Source organism: Lutra lutra, chromosome 13 (genome assembly GCF_902655055.1).
Source record: "Lutra lutra chromosome 13, mLutLut1.2, whole genome shotgun sequence".
Taxonomy (NCBI): domain Eukaryota; kingdom Metazoa; phylum Chordata; class Mammalia; order Carnivora; family Mustelidae; genus Lutra; species Lutra lutra.
In genome coordinates, this window is record NC_062290.1 from 83022874 (window position 1) to 83043744 (window position 20871).

A 20871-nucleotide genomic window follows, 5' to 3' on the forward strand; every position below is an offset into this window, starting at 1 on the left:
GATCTCACAACCCTGAGATCATGACCTGAGCGGAAATCAAGAGTCTGACACTCAACAGATTAAGCCACCCAGATGCCCCCCCACCATTTTTTAAGTAGGCTCTATACCCAGCATGGAGCCCACCACAGGGCTTGAACTCATGATCGTGAGATCAAGACCTGTGCTGAGATCAAGAGTCAGACATTTAACCAACTAAGCCACCCAAGCACCCCTAATTGTGTCTCTGTTGCCACTGCCTTGAACAGGCCTTGGGGCATGGTGGACATACAACATGTATTTGTTGAATGAATAATGGAGGACTTCAAGGCCACAGGATTTAAAATCATGTATGTATACTCTATTTCACTGTACTTCCTAGAAATACGTCTGCACATTCTAATGGAACAGTATTGCATAAATCTTAAACAACCCTCCTCAGTGACCAGCTGAAGCTCATTAACCTGTCACCCAGAGGGGACCATTCTCCTCTCTCTCTGTTCCCTAGACACAGAATATTTTTTCTGAGAAGTCTTTTTTTTTTTAAGATTTTGTTTATTTATTTGACAGAGATCACAAGTAGGCAGAGAGGCAGGCAGAGAGAGAGAGAGGAGGAAGCAGGCTCCCTGCTGAGCAGAGAGCCCGATGCGGGGCTCGATCTCACGACCCTGGGATCATGACCTGAGCCGAAGGCAGAGGCTCTAACCCACTGAGCCACCCAGGCACCCCTTTTCTGAGAAATCTTAAGAGTAAGAAGTTTTCACAGCTATCACAAACCATTAAAGGAACATCTTTGCAAACTGTCTAGACAGTCATAAAGTTTAGTAATTTCTGAGAAAGTGTCATAAAATCCAGTAAGATGGCAAGGCCTTCAAATAGATCCTGAGGTTCCTTAAGAAAGGAACAAGTGCACAGGCTAAAGAAAGCTCTGTTATCATGGAAAGTAAACCCAGCCAAAACTGAAGACTCGCACGGGCTTACAAACAGCTGGTTCTCTATTTCTGGCTTGAGCTTTGCAATGCCAGCAACGGGGTGAGTTCACCGCCTGGAATCCCTTTATGTCACTTCCCTTTAAAGAAAATAGTCTCTTTGAAGGTAGTCCAAAAACACAGCACTAGAACCATTACTGATTACACAGTTCAATTCAGTTAACATTTGCCGAATGCCTTCTCTGTGCCAGGCACTGAAGAACTCAAAGATGAATAAGACAAGCTCACCGCTACTGGATTATCCTACAGACTAGGGGAAGAGACAGACCATCTCAATCATAGCCTTGCCCACCCACCCCTATCCTGTCCCAGGTAGCATAGCCTTTCCTGAGGTATAAGACCACATCCTAACTTGTCTTTGTCTCCACTCTGGAGCTCTGATCCATTGTCCAGAGGGATGTTTTTCAAAGGCAGGTGTAAATCACCTTTTCCCCTGTATACAGGGAATGGTCTGGCCCCTGAGTGCCTCTGGAAGGCAAGCATCAGATTAGAAGCTCCCAGATCAAGCCAGGCCCTCTGCAAGGCCACATCCTCAGGGGTGAACCAGAAGAAAAGCTGCTCAGGGAAGGGGGAAAGAGCCTCCCTTTGGAATGCCTAACCGTAACACATGCAAGTCTGGAGTCAAAATTTATACTGTGCCTATAATCTTAAAAGCCTAAGATCAAAAATTTAGTTTCCAGTGCTCTAGGTTAATGGAGCCCTCTGAGCCACTAGTAGCACAAGATAAAAATCCTCACATTAAATTCAGGTCTCAGAGAATTATCAGAGATTAAAGTCCCAAGGAACATGAGCTTACTGTCAAAAAAGAAAGGTCTAGAAATATCTAAATCAGAATCCCAGAAAGAGAGAAGCGAAACAATGGGTAAGAGACAATATTGAAGGAGAAAACAGATGAGAATTTTCCAGAATTGATAAAAGACAGCAGACCTCAGAGACAAGAGTCCCAACAAATCTCAAGCAGAATAAATAGAAAGAAACCCTCACCCAGGAAGTCATAATGACACGGACAACATTGAAGACAAAGAAAGGATTTTAAAAGCAGCCTGAAGGGGGACGCCTGGGTGGCTCAGTTGGTTAAGCAGCTGCCTTCGGCTCAGGTCATGATCCCAGCGTCCTGGGATCGAGTCCCACATCGGGCTCCTTGCTCGGTGGGGAGCCTGCTTCTCCCTCTGCCTCTACCTACCACTCTGTCTGCCTGTGCTCATGCGCTCTCTCTCTCTCTCTCTCTCTCTCTCGAACAAATAAATAAAATCTTTAAAAAAAAAAAAAAAAGCAGCCTGAAGGAAAAAAAAGACACTTCACCAGCAAAAGAAAAAAAGCCAACAGAGAACTGACCTCTCAGTAGTAAAAATAGAAGTGAGTAAACAGTGGCATGTTCTCAAAGTGCTGAGATCACATAATATCACCTTAGCACTATATGTGCAGCAACACTATCTTTCAAGAATGAAGGCAAAAGGAAGGTAATTTTGGACAAACACAAACTGACAGAGTTTATTACAAATAGCCCCTTGCCAAAGGAACTTCTAAAAGATTACTTTCAGGGGAGAGAAAATGATCCTAGAAGGAAAGTCCGAGTTGTGAAGTGTAATAAATAAAGCAAATGGCAAACATGGGCAAATCTAAAATATACCAAGGCTTTGTAGAAACTAATAATAATGTCTAATTTGTAAATTTCAAAAAAAAAGGATAAAGTAAGAGAGAACTAATACATTGGACAACAAAAGCAGGTAAGTCAGGAGGGATGTGACCAAAACGAAACATCCTAAGATCCTTATGTTGTTAAGAGGAGAGTAAAAATCCTAACTTTAGATTTTGTGAAGTTAGTTATACACATATTAAATTTTTTAGGGTTACCACTAGAAGAAAAAAATAAGATGTATAACTTCTAGACTAGTACAGGGGGAAATGGGAAAAGGAAAAGTCAATTAAAAAATATATGAAATCCATAATCATAGAGGGAAACACTAATAAAACTCTTCCATGGTCAGATAAAATTATCAGGGCTATAAAATTTGCATAATGCAATCCACAATCTAATCTGATATACATACGTAAAATACTGCATTCAATAACTAGAGGATATGGATTCTTTTCAAAAACAAATAGAATATGACCATTTATAAGGCTATAATGCCAAAAGCTGGAAAACAGAAAAAAAGCAAGTAAGGAGAGAAAACAAGAGAAAGAAAGGAAAGAAAGACCATCCTTTAGCCACCATGCTATTAAGATAGAAATTAATAATAAAAAGATAAGCAGAAATAATCTCATAAGTTTAGAAACCCTTAAAAAACCACAAAGCTAAATAACTCACAGGCCAAAGAAAAAATCTTCACAAAAATGTAAACTACATAGAACTAAAAGGTGATTTTTTTTTTAAATGCTACATACCAAAACTGTGGGTGCAGCCAAAGTGGTACTTAGAGGCAAGTTTGTAGTTGTTTGTTTGTTTGTTTGTTGGGTTTTTTGTTTTTGTTTTTGTTTTTTTTTTAGGTAAACTTTATGCCCAAGATGGGGCTTGAACTCATGCCCCCAAAGAGCAAGAGTCTCGTGCTCTACTCACTGAGCCACCAAGGTGCCCCAAATCTGTAGTCTTCTTAGAAAAGAGATAGGCGAAGCATCTAACTTAATGTTAGAAATAGAACAACATAATAAACCTCAAAAGTAGAAGAAAGGAAATCATGAAGAGCAGAAAGCCATGACATAAAAGACAAAAATAGAATGGAGATTATCAATAAACCAAAAGTTGCTTCTTTGAAAAAACTAATGAAATTGAGATCCATGTAAAGCACCATGAGTGAGTAAGCAAGGGTACTTAGCCTGGACTAGGGTGTGTGGGAGTGGAGGGGGTCAGGAAGACTTATGGAAAAGAGGTGGCATGAGCTGAGCCTTGAAGGATGGGTGAGAGTCAGCCAAAGAAAGGAAGGGCACATTCTAAGGAAAAGGGAAAACATGACCAAGGTAAAGGGGAATGGCACAGCACGAAGGCTCAAGAGACCCCCCACAGTGCAGTGTTAGTAGCAGATAAAGTTCAAGGCATGGGATGTGTGAAATATAGATAAGTTTAGTGTCAGATATTACTAAAAAATATTCACCTGAGTCTTTACTGTATACCCGATATCATAGACTGAATACATTGATTATATTTTTTAATGCTGGCAACAAACAACTCCATGAGGTACCATTGTATCATGCCCATTCTATAAATAAAGAAACTGAGGTCCGAGCAAAATGTCCCCACAGTTACACAGTGAGTTATTTCAAACCCGTGTCTGGGTGGTTCCAAAGTCCATGCTACCCTGCTTCTCAGGTCGTGGAAGTCTTCACATGGATCTTTTAAGGAGTCTGAACTTCATTCTTGAGGCAAATATTCAAATCTACCCCGCAAAAAACAAAACTCACTCTTAGAGTGAAAGTGTGGGATGGCGTTACAGCTGCCACTACTCTCTGCCACCAGGACCGAGTCCACTTCATGTGGTGTCTAAAGAGTCGACGTACCAGTAACAGGCCACACGGCAATGCGGAATGACAACAGGAAGCACCGGGCCGACCTGCGCTCCTGAGGCATATTTACAATTACTACCTGGGAGCCAAGCACTGTTCAATGACGAGGACAGGATAAGCACATGTACTTTTTTCAACATCTTTATTGAAACACAGTTCACATACCACACAATTCACCCATGTCATGGGTAGCACAGTCATGGAGTTGTGCAACCATCCAACAACCGATATTAAGACATTTCCTTCACCCCAAAGGGAAATCCTGTCCTAGCTGTCGCTCCCAACTTCCCCCACAAAAGCCTCCCCAAGCCGTAGGCAACCACTAACCTACTTTCTCCATACAGATTTCTCTATTCTGAGCATTTCATATAAATGGAATCACATCACGTGCGGTTGTCTGTGGCTGGCTTCTTCCACTGAAGATGTTCTCAAGGCCCATCCATGCTGTGGCATGTGTCAGCGCATTCCTTTAAATGGCCAAATTACATTCCACCGTGTGGACAGGCCACACTGGGTTTACCCATCAGCTCATGGTTGTTTCTGCTTTTTGCCTCTTGTGGATAATGCTACTATGAACTTAGCATAGTGTTTTTTAGTGAACATACATGTTCGTTTCTCTCAGGAGTAAACAACTGCGATGTAGTAATTCTATCTTTAACACTTTGAAGACCTGCCAAACTGTTTGTCAAATGGCTGCACCGTTTTACATTCCCACCAAGAGCGTATGAGGGCCCCAATTTCTCCACATCCTCACCAACACTGATGATTTGCTTTTTCAGACATCCTAGTAGGTACAAAGCATATTTCACTGGGGTTTTGATTTTCATTCCCCAAATGACTAATGATGGCACGTGACATTTAATACAACCTTTAATGTGTCCCTTTTTCCCCACACCAGAGATACTTTAACAAAACCTAAGAGACAAAGAAATAACCTATTGAAACTTTCCACAGTTTCATTACCCAACTGTATGTGAAATGCTTAAATCTTAACCCATGGGGAAGAAGATCCAGGAGCCAGATGTGGGGAAAGGGTCAAAGGTAGAGAGAAAATCAAGCATGTCCACTGAGTAAATTACTTGAAAATTTAAAAGTGGTAAAGCCACATTCTGATGTGGCTATTTTCTTTTATTTTTTTTAAGATTTTATTTATTTATTTGAGAGAAAGAGAGTGTGAGAGAGAGAATGAGAGATCAGAGGGAGAAGCAGACTCCCCATGGAGCTGGGAGCCCGACATGGGACTCGATTCCGGGGCTCCAGGATCATGACCTGAGCCGAAGGCAGTTGTTTAACCAACTGAGCCACCCAGGTGGCCCAAGATGTGGCTGTTTTCAATTTAGACATAATAGCTACACAAAAACAGCCCTATCAAAATGCCCTGCCCTGAACTAGGAAAGATTATCAGAACTAGGTTTGGCAAAGATAGAGGAAAGATTCACCTAGTTCACTCTTCTCTCCAATATTTGTCATTATATCTTTCAAAAGCAGCTACTGTCATATACTGTTAAGTAGAAACTGCTACAATTCTTGGAAAGAAAATTAGTGATACGTTCCAGAAGACTGAAAAGATAAATGTCCTTTCACCCAAATATTTCACTTCTGCAAAGTTTAAGAAAATAATTTAAAATGTAAGGGAAAGAACTCCAGAAAATTTTTTCAGAGAGCAACCAGTCGCAACAGTTACTAACATCAAAATTAATAAATGAAGGGGCGCCTGGGTGGCTCAGTGGGTTAAGCCGCTGCCTTCGGCTCAGGTCATGATCTCGGGGTCCTGGGATCGAGTCCCGCATCGGGCTCTCTGCTCAGCGGGGAGTCTGCTTCCCTCTCTCTCTCTCTCTCTCTCTGCCTCTCTGTCTACTTGTGATCTCTCTCTGTCAAATAAATAAATAAAATCTTAAAAAAAAATTAATAAATGAATAAATCTCACTGGATGAGATTTTTTTAACAATTAAGATGACATTTCTGAAAGTTTTTATAACATAGTTAACTGTGTAAATTATAATATGGGCATTAATATTAACAGAGTAACACTATATCAGCTTTGTAAAACATTGACATTAACCACATCAGCTGAAACTTATGCTGAAGAAATGCTGGAACAAAATGCTTCAAAATGAAAAGAGTCATTGCATCTCTGGTAGGACTATAAATTTTTTTCAATTTTTTCCCAAAATTTTAATATTTTAAACAATGTGCTTTTTAAATGAAACTAACAGCCAGGCTCAAAGCCCAGTCCTGTACTGATGACTTAGGTAATTAAGTAATTTCCAATGATCTTATTCGATTCTAGGCAGGCTGGGAAATCATACTCAATTTAGATGGGCAATATGGTTATTGGAACAAGACCCAGCCCGAGAGCCAGGAGACCCAGTGTCAAATTCTCAGCTGAATGTCACCTAACACCTCGGAAGGGTGGGAGAGCTGAACCGGAACCAGGACTTAACTGTGTGGAGGCGCTGACATGCAGGTTATATATGCTATCAAACATATGCTATTCAAATGGGACAAGCATCCTATGATGCTCCCTGTGTCAGAACTAATAAATGGTGGGAGTCAAACCCAAATCTAACTCCATTCCATACTGACACCTACCAAACAGAAGTAAGGAAGTCTACCACACTCACTGCATAAAGTTCAAGTCAATTAGATAAATGTATGTAAAAGCTCCACATAAAACGTCTAGCTCTGGGGTGCCTAGATGGCTCGGTTGGTTTGGGCTCAGGTCATGATCTCAGAGTCCTGAGATCGAGCCCCATGTTGGGCTCTGCACTGGGCGTGGAGTCTGCTTAAGATTCTCTCTCTTGCTCTGCCCCTTCCCCCTTCCCTCTCTAAGAAAAAGAAAAAAAAACCCATCTCGCTCCATAGAAATCTAAGACTCTAAGGTTGTCCACACAGCCTGTTAATCCATTAGAAGTTTAAAAGCATCTGAAGATAGAATTCTGTGTGTTTTCTACCCTCTTGGGCCAACAAGTCAATAATAAGAAAGGACTGGTTTTAATGAAGAGGAAGGAGAAAATTTTTAATTAGAATAAGGTAGATTATGCAAGGCAAATGATTATCTATTAGATGTTTAAATAATCAACAGGGGAAAGGCTTAGCATGCATATGAGACCAAAAGTAATTATCTGTAATATTTGTAAACCAATAAGAAAAACATCAATATAAGCAAAATAGAAACATAAACGACTGGGAAGATAAATGAACAAAGAATACATTTAGGCATTCCACAGAGGAAGGAGTAACACGGGACTCGTAATATACGGAAAACCCAACCTCACTGACAAGTAGAGAAATGTGAATCAGAAGACCCCATTTTTACCCATCAATTGGGCTCAGATTTAGAAGATTAATAGGAGACGGCATTGCAGGAGAGGACAAGATAGGCACTCTCAACGTTGCTGGTGGCATTTGACGGTAACCATCAAAACACAAAGTGCATACACCGTCTGACCCAACAACTCCTAGGAATTTATCCTACATAAGTATTTGTACAAATAAACACTTAAATTGTCTGAACAGCAATGTTCCCTGTGCCTTTCTTTGTAATTGCAAGGGAAAGTGTGGACACAATATCCATCGATAAATTTTATGATGGTATATCCATAAGGTGGACTATTAGATTGTTATTAACATGAAATGAACCTACACTTACTAACAGGGGATTATGTCCCTGCTAAAAAAGCAGTTGCCAAATACTATACATATTGTTTGACTGCAGCATTTAAAATAATATATGTTTAAGTTTATATATTCTATATGTAACTCTTGCATCTCTACATATGATTCCTTTTGCGATGGTCATTAGCACCGCTCACCAGACATTCTGATTATCCTATTTATGCCATCATGGTAGGACCGCACATCCCCAAGCCCTGGGAAGTTAGCCATGCCATGTAATGCTTTGCTGAGTGATAGGTGAGCACGGCCACTTCTGGGGAAAAGTCTTACAAGTCAGTGCACAGTGTGCACATTCTCTTCCCCTCAGTGACTCAGAGAAGCAGGCGTCGAGCTGGAAGCACGGGGCTCTGAATAACCAAAATGCGGAGCGCCCCCATCCTCCCTCTCCACCAACCTGCACTGAATCCCTGAGTGTGAGCAAGAAATAAACTTCGGTTGTTATTAAGCCACTGATACATTGTGGTTGCTTATTACTAGAGCACACGTTAATTATCCTGACACATGCAGGAATAAGAAAAAATTCTGGAAAGATCCATACCGAACTATAACAGTGGCATTGCCTCTTAAGGAGAAGAGTTAGAAGGAAGGGGATGGGGTGAGGAGTTTATAACCACACATTGTTTTTGGAGGTTGAACAAATTTATTTATAAATAATCTTAGATGTCCAGAAAAATGACCATTTTTGCTTTTTTAGATCCCAATAAACCACAGTTCTGACACAAAGAGAAATAAAACCTCCCTATGAGCATAAAGAACAAAATAGGAAAACTGTCCTACATAAGAGTTCTGGGCCGATGGACAGAAGGACTTTTTGGAAAAGTGGCAGTCTACCAAATAGGGATGATGGGCACAGGAGAAAAACTGCCCTATTCTTCCAGCTCCATGAAGAATGAGGAGGTTTTATTCAGATGACAAGAGAAGCAGATGGGGCTAGAGAAAGAGTCATCAGAACTGCCTGCTAGGACTTACAAAGACATTTCTAAAAATTACTAGATAATGGTTCAAACACACCCAGGGAAACAAACACACGCACACAAATGGCAGCTGAGGCAGCTGTTACAGAAAGGCACGACTTACGTGACGTGAAAGGAGAGATACGAGTCCATCTGGGATGGAGAAACATGATGACTGCTCTCCACCAAACACTAATCTTTGCGGAGGCATCTGAGGGCCCTAACTTGGCTGCAGCGGAGCAACCACGGGAAGGGAGGAGTTCAAAACTAATGAAAGGGCAAGCAAGGTTATTTGCCTGTTCACACCTCCAAGTTTTTGTTATAAAACTTAATGAAGATGTCACAGAAATTCACTGGAGGGAAAGCCAGACAGATATTCCTGCTGGAAACCCAGGCACTTTAAAGATTTTCTGATTTAACCCTCCTTACAACCCTACCAAGTATGGGATGCTCATTCCTAGAGATGAAGAACCTTTGGCTCAGAGAGGGGAAGCAAATTGTCCATCCAGGGTCACAGAGTCAAGACTCAAACCCGTGTCTGGCTACGGTCTTTCCAGAGTCAGTGGGGAGGACTGTAGGGATGATAGGAGTAAAGAAATCAACCCAGGAAGTCTCTTCCACCCATCTAATGGGTATATTCATATACACAACCTCAGTCCTCCCTGTGAACTCAAATAGCTACAATAAACTTCCCACAGTGATGTATTTGGTAATTAATACACCAAGGTATGAGGAAGGCACCAGGTTCAAAATGGAGGCTTTAAATTTTCCAGTTAAATTCACAAAACCTTCAAAGTATAATTGGTTCAAAAAGTTTAAGTCTCTGTTATTTTAAAAATTTTAAATCTACACTACATCACATTGACATTCATTTAAAATGTAACTGTTCCTTATCCTCAGAGATCTGTGTGTGCTTTGTTATTTGCTATATCCCAAAGCCCAAATATAGTCTGGCACAGAGTTGGCCTCAAATTATTTATGAAATGATTCCAATGAGCTGGTCATAGATGTTCTGGTTTACCAGTAACCTATATACACAGACTAAAATCTACAGTAGTTTTTTTTCTAGTTTTTAAAAGTAGGTCAAATAACCAATGTCTGTAATTGCTCAAAGGAAGAAAGATGGCTAACATTTACTAACTACTGACAGTGTGAGTTAAGGCAATTTACATACATTCCTTTATTTAATCTCACAAAAATTCTGCAAGGTAGGTGTCACTTGACTTGTTACAGGTCAAGAAATTGAGACTCAGATTCTATATTTAGTACATGATCAGTTGGGTCACATTAGTCATTAGTAGCAGGGATTTTAACTCAACAGTCTGAATCCAAAGACCATGCTAGCTCCAAGACACAACACTTCCCCTCTAGAGAAGGCACTAAACGAGTGGGCAGTTACTACGATAATATGTCCTTTTCAAATAATAGAATTAAAAGAAAAAGGATACACATGATTGAATTTTTGCAGTCAACGTCTGCTGATATAAACCCAGAAACCAGAAGGCTATCAAAATTGAGGCTATTTTCAACAGAGAGTACATTTACATAACATGGGAAGCAGCTCTAGCAATTATCAGCTAAAAAAAAAAAAACAAAAAAAAAAAACCAGAATTTGAATTTGTACTAGTCATTGAACTTGAACATGAGCCCCTAGAACTTGTTCTTTAAAGGACTGTTCGAGGTGTTAGTGTGGATTCGTGAAGCTATTGCACATACCATGTTGTTCAAACAGCAGCTAGTGAGAAGTGATTTTTATGGCCTGACAAGCTCAACGGGAAAAGGAAAAACCGCATGTCTTTTGAAAGGAGAGCATTTGATGAATGGGATATAAACCATTCTTACATGCAATGCTGTTTTCAAAAAATGGAATGTAAATTGCAATGACCATCCTGGAGATGAGAAAGGGAGGTAAGATTTAACTCTCCAGTTTTTCATTTTATACTCCACCTTCTTCCAGAAGGAATGAGATACAGTGATTCATAGAGCAGGATCACATTCCACAGAGGAGACAGGCTACTCAGCTCGTCAAACGGCACCCAAGTTGCTTCTCAGTCTGTGGGCAGCAACAGACAGGATTTGGAAGGTGCAGGCACCAAAGATAGATGTCAACGTGTTTTATTTTAAGTCCTACTTGCAATATTGCTCTCCTGGATCTGAGCGACTCCACTGTCATTTGAGAGTTATGAGTCAGACAAATGGGACGGTTAACGAGTGGAGAATTATAAAACACACTGACAAGTGTGCTCCGGAACAAGACAGACCACTGTTTGAACCCTGACTCTCCTTAGTTGCTGTGCCCACCTCAGTGTCTTCAAGCATTATCTGGGACTAATAATAATAGAGTAACCCCTGGCAGGGTGGATTTTAGCCAAGGATTAGCAAAGAAGACAGCGTAGGATTATACACCAGTTCCAGGCACGGGCCCTAGATGGTTTTGTCACTTGTTACCTGTGGCCTTGGGCTAGCCCTGCACCAACCTCTTCTTAAGCCTCGGTTTCCTCATCTGTAATTCGGAAGTGATAATAGGATCTACTTCGGGGGTTTGCTGTGAGGATCACATAAAACAATCCATAGTAAATGTCTGATATAATTTTTAATGAGCATAAGACACTCAGCACAATGCCTGGCACATAACAGATATTTCGTAAACAGTAACAGATGTTTAATAAACAGTAATATTCTCTAAGTTATAAATAGGACAATATAATAAGTGTGTACATATTCGAAGGAAGGTTGGATAAGGTTCAGAAAACAACTCATGATTTGGGGTCTCTGAAAAAAAGAGCTCCCACTGTAATAGATCTTGGGACAGGCGCTTACGCAAGCTATTGTCAACAAAGATCCTTCTGTGGAATCTCTCAGCGCCCTCGTTCCCATCAGCGAGCCGGTGTCCATGGCACCACTGTGCACATATACACAACCTACATCTCCAGGGAGGGCAGCTCATAACAATAGTGGCATCTGCTCTCCTTGGTGTCTTTCCCCTAAGGTTTCTTTACTGATGGTGTCAAAACCGCAGAAGGATACACAGGGGATGGGGAGAGAGACTCACACAATTGGAAGAGGACCACACAAGTCCCCAAATATTTACTGAGCGTCTACCATGAGCCAGGAACCATCTGTCTCTTTCATGTCGCAGCTTCAATAGTGACTCCATAAACCTGATTTAGCTATTCTCAAATAAACTCTCGCCTTATCTATTAAATTCACAGAGCTAACATTTGTGACTTCTCCTTTGAGAGGCGAATTCAACATTGCAGACACAGTTAGATCAGACCTGACCAGACTGGCTAGAACTGAAAACAGAATCATCAGAGAGTTGGCGTGGGGCTGAGAGAGTGGGCAAGAGAAGCTGAGTCTATATATGGCAAAGATCCTGTAACCATATTCAGGCAGAAGCACAAGCCTCTTGGTGTGGCCTCCAACGTCCTCCGTGATCTGGCTCCTTCTTCATCCCTCCCGCTCTCCCACATGCTCTCTATGCTGCCATCTTCCCATTTGGCATACAAAAGCTGGTCCGTGCTCCTTGCCTTTTTTCCTACTCTGTGTGGAATGGCCTTTACCCATTAAACACCCAGACTGGACTGCCTTTGTGTACATGTCTGTCCCTGCTGCTGGAGGGCAAGGAGTGATTCCCATTCACATCTAGATCTGTAACTCCAACCCAGGGTCTGCAGACAGAGATCCAGTAGGAAACAGTGTAGAAGTGTCCAGAACTGAAGGCTAGTTTCCAAAGGAGTGTCTGTTTCGAATGCTAGCTCCGCCACTGATCCGCCACATGACCTTGGATAAGTTACCCTCTGTGTACTTGAACTTCCTCTTCCAAAAAATAGAGACAATGAGGCACTTTATTGGGTTGTTGGGAAAACCAGATCACTGTAGATACATTAAGCACTTAGAAGAGTACCTGGTGCAGTCTAAGAGTTATGTAAGGGGTCATCATAGTCGCTGACATTCACAATCATTGTTGTTAAATGTATGTGTAATAAAGAAAAGTGAAGGAGGAAGGGAGACCGTGTCCTGTAACCAGGCAAATGTTGAATTCACACACTGGCTACGTGATGCCCTGCTAAGTGGACCATGTGGTGTGGCCCCTCACTGTACACTCACGAAGGAAATATTTTTACCCTGGTTGGTGTTCATGACCTTATTTCCTACCTGGACTGCCCACTCACCCCTGCCAAAGCCAGCCAGCTGGGTGGGTGTCCCAAATCCCACAGCTACAGCATAGCATTCAAGGGACGCCATTCAATCCCTCACGTCCCAGCTCCCGGTGGAGAGATGTCTGCTCCTAGAACATCAGTGCTGAACGTTACAGGTGATCTTGTCCACCATCACCCCTGTAACAGATGGGGAAACTGAGGCCTAGAGAGGTAGTGTCTGTACTTTGTTAGTACCTGCTTTATATACATTACTAGTCATACAGTCAATTTTACAGTAGGTACTAAAAATACCATTGTCATAGCTTAAAGCTGGAAGGAACTTAAAGTTTACCCACTCCAGTACTTTTGAAACTCCACATTCTAGGGTATCAGGATGGAATACAAGCTCTGCAACAAGTAGCATCCTTTGGTGAATATTTATCGAACACCTACAATGTGTGCCAAGTCAAACACCACTCCCACCCTCCCAGGAGGACCAGGACCTCACAGACTCATAGGGAAGAGTGACATTAAGTGAATAATCATGCATCGAATAGTACAGTCCTATGTGGTGAGTGAATTTGTTTTAAAATCTACCAGAAGGAGCAACTCCTGCATGCCAGTCTCTCTCTGAGGGAGAAGAGAAAGGCAGGGTTGGGGTGGAGGGGGCAGTTACGGGTGGTGCCTGGAAACTGCCCCCTACACGGGGTTCACCCGTGCAAGGGCCTTGTGTAGATGAACACAACCATTATGCGGCTGTCACAGGAGAGCCCAGGAACCACTTATCTCGCCCAACTTATCCCCATTTGATAGACAGGCAGAAGAAGAGGCCTAAAGAGCTGAACTCACTTGCCAAACAAGCAGAGTCGATAAATGGAAGACCGTTAAACACGCGTATCCCACCATTCTGAACTACATGCAAAGTCCCAAATGTGCCTCAGCTAGGCCTATACTATGCCCTTTACCAGAGATCCAAAGTCCACAGGCCATCCCTAATTCCCGCTCCTTTTTGGCACTCAGAACTCAGCTTACATCTCTCTCCTGCAGGAAGCTCTTCTTGGTATGGCCTTCCTCTTCTCCCCCAGCACCTACAGCTCTACGGAGGGACAGGGAGACACGCATCACATCATGTGTTCATCCATTCAACAAGTATTTATTGAACACCTACTATGCACCAAGCACCTGAGGATACAGCAGTAAATAAAACAAAGCCCCTGCCCCCATGGAGCTTACATTCTAATGATGGAAACAGGTAATAAACAACAACACATAATATAGTGTCGAGTAGAATTTAGTGTGTAAAAAAAAAGTAATAAAGAAGAGTAAGGGTTGGAGAAGGGATCACAGGGGAAGGCTTCTCTGAGGAGGTGGCATTTGCCCTGACATCGAAAGTGACAGAGTGAGCCATGCAAATAATTGGGAAAAGAGCATTTCAGGAAGCAGGAGCAAAGACGCTATAATCACTGCAATGGGTTTTTCTACTTGTGTTTTATCCCTACTGAACTATAACGTCCTGGAGGCAGAGGTTACATCTTAAGGGTCCTTGATTCCCAGGGTCCAGCATCCACAGCAAACACTCACAGACTGAGTGCATGAACCTGGCATGTATGCCTGCTGGTTTCTGAGTCCTTCTGGCTGCATCTCTCAAGATCTAGTCAGCTTCATGTCTCTCTCTCCCAGAGGGCTAAGCTAAGCACAGGCTCTCCTTGGGCCGGTCAGCCTCGCCTGGTTCTTGTGGCCTGGTTTCAGTCCCCGGATTCTTTTTTCATTAGGACTACGGCATTGACAAGTTCTCCAATTCCATGTTGTTCTGGCCCTCTTATCTCTGGCCCAGACCTAGGATCCTGCCCAGAACAGGGAGCCCTCCTTGCAGGTTTCCTAGGCATGAAAGTCCTCTGAAACCCCAGCCCCAAGCCTGGGGACCCTGACACTAGTAGAGCGGGGAATGGGTAGTCAGATGCCCCCAATGGCTAACCCTTACCCACCTGAATCTTGACTTCCCTCCAAACTACATGACTCCTTCCTGTTGGGACGCCAACCTTCTGACCTCATCAATCCTTTCTGTGGCCATCTCTCTGTGTGTTCCAACTTCATAAAACCATTCCTGAATGTCTGCCATAAGCCAAGCACAGAGCTAAGTACCCAAATCTTCATGTTGCCTGCTGAAGATTCCCATTCCATCAGCAGACCATCTAAGTCTAAGTCTCCAGACTTGACTCACCTAAATTACAATCCGCCACTCCTGGAACCCTGTTAAATAGCCTTAGAAGCTGAAAATTAAGTCATATGGCTGTACCCAGTCAGCCAACTGCAACAGGCACCCCTCTGTGTCACTCGTGTTGCATCCAAGCCCCCGCCAGGTCTAAAATGGGTTCAGGGATGAATATCCCATTCCTTCACTCACCCCTGCATCCACCACTTACTGACACGCAGTATATACCAAGTCCTAGAATGTAAAATACAGGTCCTGCCCTGATGATGATGCTGGTGGCAGTGACCGCAATGGAGGAAGAGGGAGAGGAGAAGGTGGTAGGATGAGTTACCATTTATTGCACATTTGTGCCACGCTACAATAAGCAGAGTCTTCTAACGCTGACAGGAGACAGATGATGAGCTTCACTTCACAGAAAGGAAACAGGCTTAAGAGGTGAAGCAACTTGCTCCTCAAAGTCACATACCTAAGTGGCGGGGTGTGCTGAGACCCTAAGTCTGTCTGCCTCCAAAGTACCAACTCCTCAACCGCCGCACAGGAAGTGCTGTACCATGAGAACTTGAATGAAGTGAAACAGAGAGTCCCTGGCCCCGAGGACCCAAAGCTGGTGAAGCAGACAGACACAGAAGCTAAGATCTACAATGTAGGGGAGTGCTGGCGTCTGGGGCGGGTGAGCGCTGATGGCTAGAAGCCAGAGCTGTAGTGTAGGGGAGCCAGGGAAGAAGTGACTAACTTGACCCGGAGCGGGCTTAAAGTCTTCGGGAGGAAGTGACTTTGGCGTCTAGGCCTTGAAGGATGAGCACTTGGAGCTTGGTGCTCAGCAGGAGCTCAGCCCTCAGCCCTCAGCCCTTAGCCCTGGGCCGTGAGAGGTCCTCTGAGGACGAACTGTCCACCCTCCCGCCGTGCCCACGCGGCGGGGCCGGGCCTCACCTCCTTCCACTTGAGCTGGCGGATGCTGATCTTCAGGGCGTCCAGGGAGGTCCTGGCCTTGGAGCTGTCCACGGTGACCGGCCGCTGGGAGCAGTACTCGTCCGCCGAGCGGCCCGAGCTCCGCCGGCAGCCCCGGCCCTTGCTCCGGGGCTTCCGGTGCGGGCAGAGGCCCCGCACCCGCGCGGGCTGCGGCTTGGCCAGGGGCAGCGTGGGCGGCGGCCGCGGGGTCACCAGGGCGTCCCCCTCCTCGGCCGCGCGGGGCTGCGCCCGGACCCGCTCCTTGGACTGCTCCTCCGGCGCCTTGCGCTCTGGCTCCCCGGCCGCGCCCGAGTCCACGCCGACCGGCTCCGCCGCCGCCGCCGCCACCGCCGCCGGCGCTTCGGCCACGGCCACCGCCTCCGCCTCCGCCTCCCAGCCGGCCGCCAACTCCCTCTCGGAGCTGCCCCGCTGCATGGCGCTCAGGGCCGGTACCAGCGCCAGTGCCACCGCCGCCGCCGCCGCTCGGCCGTCCCGGCCCGCGACCAAACTGCCGCCGCGGCCACGCGCTCCCCGCCAGAGCCCGTTGCCATGATCGCTCAGGCTTTGGTTGACAAGGGCGGGCACCTCCTCGGGACGGGGCCTGGGAAGGGACAATCGCGGCCGGAACCGCGACGACCTCATAGGCGACGGCGCCCACGTGATCAGGCCTGTCACAGAGGCGGGGGCGGCCATCTTGGAAGAGGGCGGAAAGCCGCCTTGGACCGCCGGCTCGAGAAGACGGCGCTGGTTTTCTAAGGGCGCAGAATTTGGAGGCAAGAGATGAGATTGAGGTTACCAGGGTTTTGGGCACTTGTGGGGCTCCTGAGTCCGGGGGCTGCGGAGGATCTCAAACAAGAGGCCCGCTTTCCCCCACCCCGCTACACAGTCGCTGGAATAACAACCTCGGAAGAAGGAGGCAGGACCTCGTCCGGTGGAGGGAACTCCGCTATCTGGAAGCACCTCAGTCTGATGCTGGCCGGGAGCGGCCCAGGCCCTGGGGGAGCAGCTATCCGCTGAAAGAAGCACCTGCTGGTCCTGGGAGAGCCCCAGACGGAGAAGGGAGGCATCTTTCCCTGGTCTCAGCGCCCCATGGGATGGAGAAGCCCTACACATTTCCCGTCAAGTTGAGGGCATTAACACCGCTTTTCTTATTATGTCACTTTTTTTTATTGTGGTAAAATAAACATAAAAGTTGCCATTTTAACCTTTTTTTAGGCGTGCCATTCGATGGCATTAAGTGAATTCACATGAGTGTGTAAAAACCATCACCAACACCCCTTTCCGGAGCTTTTTCACCTTCTCCAAATGAAACTCTATACTCATTAAGCCATAACTCCCCATCCTTCCTCCCCCCAGCTCCTGGCAACCACCATTCTACTTTCTCTCCATGAATTTGACTCCTCCAGGGACCTCATTACACACAAATGAAATCATACAATATTTGTCCCTCTGTGTCTGGCTAATTTCACTCAGCATAATGCCTTCACGGTTCATCCATGCTGTAGCATGTCTCAGAATGTCTTTCCTTTTTAAGACTGGATAATGTTTTGCTCATGAATCCACCACATTTTCTCTACCCATTCATCCGTCAATGGACATTTGGATCGCTTCCACCTGTTGGCTGTGGAGAATAATGTTGCTAGGAGCACGGGTACACAAATACCTTTTCAAGTCCCTGCTTTCATTTCTTTTGGGATGAAATATATTTTTAAAGCCAATCCAAGGAGAGGGTTCTCTCCTCTTGCCTTAGGGAGCCACATTTTTTTTTTAAGGGAATGCAGTTGGGAAGGCGTAACAGCACCCCCAGACTGAAGACAGTAACCATAACTGCACACAGGTGGCCCCTCTTTCTCACTCATATCCCCTGGTCTCTTGTTTCTTTGTTTTGGCTTTGGGATTCCCTTCCTAAATAAACTGCCTTAAAATGTACCAGTCATAAACTCAAGAGGTCCAAACGTCCTTCTAGCAGCAGAGGGCGCTCTCATCTCTTTCTCTGGTGGCCACCGTGGTTTGTTTAAGTATGGTCGTGTGACTGCCTGTACCTGAGTTATCTGGGGTGCTTATTTAGAAAGCAGCTTCCTGAACCCCAACCCCAGAGATTTTGATACAGAATATTTGGGTGGGACTGGGAGTCTGTATATTAAATTAGCTCCTCTGCTGATGCTAAAGCATCTTGTGTCAACCGTTTGATCTAGCCTATGTCAAGTCCTCCGGGAGATCCTTGGAGCTGTCCGTGGTACCAAAGAGAAGCCCCCGCCATCCCCCAACGTCTCTCCACCAACCTACTACCCTCCTCAAATCTTGTCTCTCCTCCTCCATCCCCGATCTCATTGAGGGGTACCGCCTTTCTTCAGTCATCCATGCCAAAGTTGCAGCGCCTTAACTTATTCCTCTCCCTGGCCTCCTAAAACCAGTCCATCTCCAAGTCTTACAGGTTTTACACTGAAATGTCTCTCTCCTCTTTCCTCTCTCGTCCATCCTTATTATCATTGTTCCAGTTCAAGCCTTTAGCCTGGACCATGCACCAGCCTCCATGGGTCCCCCTACATCAGATCTCACTCGGATGTCTCCATATTGGATAAGCTTTCCTCAGTGCCCACAAGCAGAAATAGTTACTCTCTCTATCGTTTTACTGACATACATGATAACCCTCTACCATGGTCTGTCTGTCACACTACATAGAAGTCATCTTAGCCTCCTCCATTAGTCTAGGAAGGAACATGTGTAGTCTGGTCTGATTCATCTCAATATGTCCTTTCCAGGGGTTAGAACAAAGAGGTTCTCAGAAAGTAGTGAGAATGCATACTTTAATAGTTGTTTCCCACTTCATTTCCCAAATCTGTAAAGGCCATTCCATGCAGAGATACTCATATTCATTTGGCCTTGCATCTCAAAAATCTTCTGTCTCAGGGCCTTTGCACATGCCCTTCCCTCTGCCTAGAACACTTTCTCTAGAACTCTTGCCTACCTCTCCTTCAGCATTTAGTGTAAATGATACATCTACAGAGATATCTCTGAGTTCTCAATCTAAATCATCCCTCATCAGATGAAATAGTGATGCAAGTGCGAAAAACAGGAAGAATCAGAAGGCAGTGTACAATTAAGTGCAAATAAGGCAAGGAGTAAAAAAAATATTTAGGAGTTCAAGGAATGGAAAATTTACTGTGAATTAGAAAGCTAGATAAGACTTCCTATAAGAGATGAAATACATTGTCATGATGGAGTGACAATCAGAGAGATAGAAAGTAGGTGGGGTGGGCATTCCAGAGGCTGTGGGCAGGGCTGCCATGTGCAGTCATGCAGGCGATCCAAGGAGCCTCAAAAGGGCTGAAATCCAATTTGTGCTCTGCACCCCCAAACCTCAGTCATTGAGGCTTTGTCCTCTGGAAGGGGGCACCTTTGACAATTGGTTCAAAGGCTCCCAGGGCTAGCGGAAGTCCTAAACTGGGAAGGGGGGAGAGGAAAAGGCACAGTGCATGTAGATTTGAGAAGTGGCTAATTGCAAGTCTCTTTGGGACCACACTGGTTGAAACACTAGCCTTAGAGGGAGGGAGAACAGGAAAGAAGGCCCATTAGATTTCATTGTCAGATCTCCGAACACGTCCATGAGCTCTGACTCCTCATGAAACTGTGTTAGTGGAAAATCCAACCCCAAAAGGGACTCCTCAAAGAGAAGCCTCAGTTACAGCTGCCAAGGAGCAAACAGCAGGTTAGAATGAGGCACCGGGACGACCTCTCAAAAATATAAAAATGTGTCACAAAGTGGATCCCTCCCGTAGTTCCCTCCTTTTCCTTCACAGCACTCACCACAGCTTACAGTGGGAGTCTCGCTTGTTTGCTTGTTTGTAGTGGCCTCTCTTGCTGGCCAGAGTTCAAGTGCCCACAGTAAGGAGCATGCCGTTCTTGCTGACCACTCTACCCCAGGACCTAGTCCGGTGCCTGGCAGAACTGCTTCCTGAATGAATGGATGAATGAATGAATGAATGAATGGAAAAGAAAACTCAGATAGTCCACAACAAGGAAATAGTTAAGCAAAAGGTAGCAAATGCTGTCAATGACAGCGCCAGACGTTTAGGAAAATGTTGATGATGTAACATGAAGCCAACGAGTGCAAGCATTGTAATTACAATGTTGGGACATGTTCTGCGCAAACAGGGCCTAGAAGAATATAGAGACAAATGAGAACAGCTGTGGTGCTGGAGGCACGAGATCTTGGTTGCAATTTGCCTCTCGAATTTGGGTAAACTGTATCAACCTTGGGGCTCTTCATATCCTTAGACCCAGAAATCCATCCCATTTCTCGAGATTTCTGCCATGAATCATAAAGGCAGATGCAGCTTTCCATGGTACTGTATTACCAGGAGGAAACCTCTCTGCCTCAGGCACTGTCCGAAGCATTTCACATACACCATGTTGTGTGATCTTCACAACAGCCCTGGGGTAAGTCCCGTATGAAACACATTTTACAGATA

At 44.8% G+C, this 20871-nt stretch overlaps 1 protein-coding gene across 4 annotated transcripts in view; it reads right to left on the reverse strand.

Moving 5' to 3' along the window:
- Positions 1–16995, reverse strand: part of TTLL11 (tubulin tyrosine ligase like 11) — a 220894-nt gene extending 203899 nt beyond the window's left edge. For 3 of the 4 annotated variants that reach the window (XM_047700186.1, XM_047700185.1, XM_047700184.1), the window contains exon 1: positions 16382–16995. In XM_047700186.1, the coding sequence (XP_047556142.1) occupies positions 16382–16834 (453 nt within the window). In that variant the 5' untranslated portion in view covers positions 16835–16995. The remainder of the gene's footprint in view (positions 1–16381) is intronic. The other variant, XM_047700187.1, reaches the window with a different exon arrangement.
- Positions 16996–20871: the final 3876 nt, after the last annotated feature.